Source organism: Salarias fasciatus, chromosome 6 (assembly GCF_902148845.1).
Source record: "Salarias fasciatus chromosome 6, fSalaFa1.1, whole genome shotgun sequence".
NCBI classification, from domain to species: Eukaryota; Metazoa; Chordata; class Actinopteri; order Blenniiformes; family Blenniidae; genus Salarias; species Salarias fasciatus.
Genome location: NC_043750.1, coordinates 40,113,200 through 40,117,044, shown reverse-complemented (window position 1 = coordinate 40,117,044; position 3,845 = coordinate 40,113,200). Strand labels below are relative to the sequence as shown.

General features: G+C 46.3%; 1 protein-coding gene across 1 annotated transcript in view; it reads left to right on the top strand.

Annotated features, from left to right (window-relative positions):
- The first annotated feature begins 536 nt into the window (after window positions 1-536).
- Window positions 537-3,845, top strand: part of LOC115389878 (FERM and PDZ domain-containing protein 1-like) — a 21,477-nt gene continuing 18,168 nt past the window's right edge. The window contains 8 exon segments of the mRNA XM_030093443.1: window positions 537-738; window positions 864-932; window positions 1,117-1,144; window positions 1,147-1,264; window positions 2,105-2,147; window positions 2,380-2,424; window positions 2,508-2,605; window positions 3,023-3,120. Coding sequence (XP_029949303.1) covers window positions 580-738; window positions 864-932; window positions 1,117-1,144; window positions 1,147-1,264; window positions 2,105-2,147; window positions 2,380-2,424; window positions 2,508-2,605; window positions 3,023-3,120 — 658 coding nt within the window. The 5' untranslated portion in view covers window positions 537-579.

Here is a 3,845-nt window from a genome sequence, read left to right as displayed (position 1 = left end):
AAAAAAGCCAACCACACAGAAAAAATAAATAAATAAGAGACAGACACATATGTACAATGTAACAGAAAGACGTGAGAACACCAAAAAAGATAGACACAGAGAATTTCACAGAGCTGAATGGATAGGTTTCACTGGTTGGACGTTTGCACATGATAGACTAAGATTGCTTTGACATTTAGGAGAGTGTGTGTTGTGTGCTTAGCCTAGTTGGGGCAGTGCTGGTTGTAAAGTCTGATAGCAGCAGGGAGGAAGGACCTGCGGTAACGATACTGTGGTATAATAGCATTACCACAAAAAATGTTTACAGTGATATAAATTTTAGGCAATATAGCCCACCTCTAGACTCAAGATTAATCCAGATTAATAAAATAAATAGTAAATAACTCTTACATCTCTGCAGAGATCGTTAGTAACAACTTTTATTTATTGCGAAGGTAACATGCTCACTATTTCCCTCTGTGATACATCTCTGTCTAATATAATACTGTAGAATTTTTGTTATTTCTCCATGTTTTTTTCTCCTTTGGTGCCTCTGACTCCTGTTGTCTCCTGTATTTTCCGGGTACTTCATGCTGTGAGATGACAGTGCAGACCACTGCACCGCTGTGTGTGACGGTGTGTGTGTTTGCGTTGCAGTGCCTTTCCCAGCTGATGTCCTTCCTCATCAGCTTCGTCAGCACCGTGTTCTGTGGCCACCTGGGAAAAACTGAGCTGGCGGCCGTGGCACTAGCGATCGCGGTGAGGGTTCTGGTTCCCAGTGTGACTGCCCCACCACTGCCCCACCCCCGCCCCACTGCCCCCCCTGCCCCACCCCACCCCTCCCGGCCTGTGTGCTTCACTCTTCCTCCCTCCTTCGCTTGCAGGTGGTTAACGTCACTGCTATTTCCGTTGGCATGGGTCTGTCGTCGACCTGCGATACGCTCATATCTCAGGTGGGTCCCGTCGAGGGGGCCACCGCATCTGTTTGTCCGACCTGGACCAGGCCCGGCCCCCGCTGCTGGGTTCCCGGCCGGTCCCGGGAAATGCTCGCACAGCTTTTGTGTGCAGCTGTTTTTCTTTGGTCAGTCACACCTCTGCTGCCGCCGGCTTGACTTTCTGTCCTCGGGTTCCACGCAGACCTTTGGGAGCGGTAACCTGAAGCGGGTCGTGTGATCCTGCAGAGGGGGGTCCTGATCCTGCTGCTGGCCTGTTTCCCCTGCTGGGCCATCCTCATAAACACCCAACCCCTCCTGCTCCTCTTCCGACAGAGTCCGGAAGTTGCCAGGTCAGACCGTTTCTCCATCCACCTTAAAGTTTGCTTCTCTGGATGAGTTGAGGAGATCAGTGTCGAAGCATCGGTACCTGAACCAGCAGGGCTTCCAGAGCTCTGCAGGAACAAGAAATACAACTTCATCCAGTAACACTCTTCAAACAAGCAACTTTTTATGCATAACTTGCATGAATGATGAACTCTGACCAAACGAGGAACCCAAAAGATTTTCAGCATCAACTGGGCCAAATCTGGAGCTCCACAGACAAATTATTTAAGGCTTAATTTAAACAACAGCGTTCAGAGAAAGTTTCCTGCAGCAGCTGTCATACAACACAAAACTGTTAGCTGATTGCTGATTTCATGAATTAATAACCCACTCACTGTTGGCAGTCTGTTAGGTTGGTAACTATGTTATCGGTTAATGCGGCGCTGTGAGACATAATTCTACTGCGCCTGAAGGTTTCAAGGTAACGGTGACTGTGCACGTATCGATCAGATGTTTTATTGGTTAAGCAGATCGATGTTGAAATCACACAGATGAAGAAAACCTGCTGTTACATGTTTCATAACCCACAACTTTCCACTTCAGGTTTATGTCAAAAAAGGTTGAAGATTGTGAGGGAATGTTTTCAAAAACGACTCCTCAGTCTACGATCATGGTTCTGGTTCTGGTTCTGGGTCATTAAGGGAAACTCAAAACCTTCAGAACATAAACTCGTGTTTGAAGAGTTTTGATTCACATGGTTTTTTTATGGTTGAACTTGTTGGGACTTTAATTTGGATAAACGGGGTTTTGTCATATAGAATTTTCCATGCAGTTTGAGACTGAAGCTGGATCTGGTCTGTTTCCAGGCTGTCTCAGCTCTACGTGGAGATTTTCACGCCTGCTCTGCCGGTAAGTTTCACACCTTTTCTCTGAATTCTTACCGACTTATCATCTTTCACCCCATGTTCTCTGAAGGTGAATCCTGTAACCTGGTTTCCACTGAACTTAAATAAACTGGATCTTATCAAAACCTCTTTGGTTCTTGTTTTGCTCTTCCTTTGTTGCTTTTTTATATTATTGCACTATTTTTCTGAGCTGAACTCCATCATTAACTTGTGTTTTTGGGTCTTTGTGTCCTCAGGCTACATTCATGTTCCACCTGCAAGGACGGTACCTTCAGAATCAGGTGCCGCTATATTAAAATTAACACATTAGAGAACCTCGATGGAGGAGTTCTGTCCATCCTTCTGTCCATATGCCGTTTTACAGGGCATCATCTGGCCTCAGGTCGTAACTGGAGCCATCGGAAACCTGCTTAATGCAGTCATCAACTACATTCTGCTCTACGTTCTGGACATGGGCGTCGCGTAAGTATCTGTTTGTCCTCCCAGTCCTACGTCAAGAGGATTAGTTTCCAGATTATACACAGGGTGTTGTTTAAAGTTAGCGGTTGGCTCTACCCCACCGACAAAAAAACTGCAAGACCTAAATATAGGCCCAATTGAAAATATCAATGTACATATTAAACCTCTGGCAACGATTTCGACAGAAACACTGAAAATGATTCAGTTAACGTGGTTAGCAAGCTGTTTCCACGGAGTGCTTTCAGAAAGTTGTTTTTTCAGATTCCAACGCCGTTGTCACATAAACTGAGCTCCAGAACCCTGCGGCAGTTTGACAGTTCCAATGTGAACATGTGGTCTGGTCCACGAGGCCTGAGTCTGAAACAGGAAGCAGCAGAGTGTTTGCTCTTTAAAGGATGTTCTCACCGTTCTGTCTTGCAGTGGATCGGCGCTCGCCAACACTTTGTCCCAGTTTGTGCTGGCGACCGTCTTGTTTGTCTACATCGTCAGCAGAGGTCTGCACAAGAACACTTGGGGGGGTGAGTTTTCTTCAGCCAGTGAGCATGTTGGGGGAAAACATGTTTTAAGGCTTAAAGGTGCTGTAGGCAGGATTCCGCATCTCCGCCATCTTGCTTAGGGGTTACCTAAGTAAGATGGGGATTTGAAACCCAGCACAGCCAATCCTGTCCTGTTTTCTCTGACATCACGCCCTTACGCAAGTTAAGCCCCACCCACAAGAACGTACGACAAACGCCCCTCGACCAATCACGGTTAGAGCCTCAGGGGCTCTTCTGATTGGTCAAAGATACCTGGAGCTGTCGAGATTCCTTTTCAGCTCAGAACAGAGACAGATGGAAACGCTGCGCCCTCACGGTAGTGCAATTATGCTACACTCCTAAAGGATTATCATTGGATACTCTAACATTTAATCCAAAGAAAACACAAAAAATTTGCATTGACTAGCAAATCCTGTCTACAGCACCTTTAATCCTCATTGAAAGAAGGAGTTATTCAGAATTATGCATTTTCTTAACAATAAGCTGAAACATCAGGTAGAAACTTTCTGTGCGTCTGTGTGAAGTTGTGTCTAAATGCTGGTCCCTGATGCTGAGTCCAGTCGGCGGGTGGTTGTGGTGTGTGTGTGTGTGTGTTGTGTGTGTGTGTGTGGTGTGTGTGTGTGTGTGTGTGTGTGTGTGTGTGTGTGTGTGTGTGTGTGTGTGTGGGCTCTGATCTGTGGGGACGTGTGTGTGTGTGCAGGCTGGTC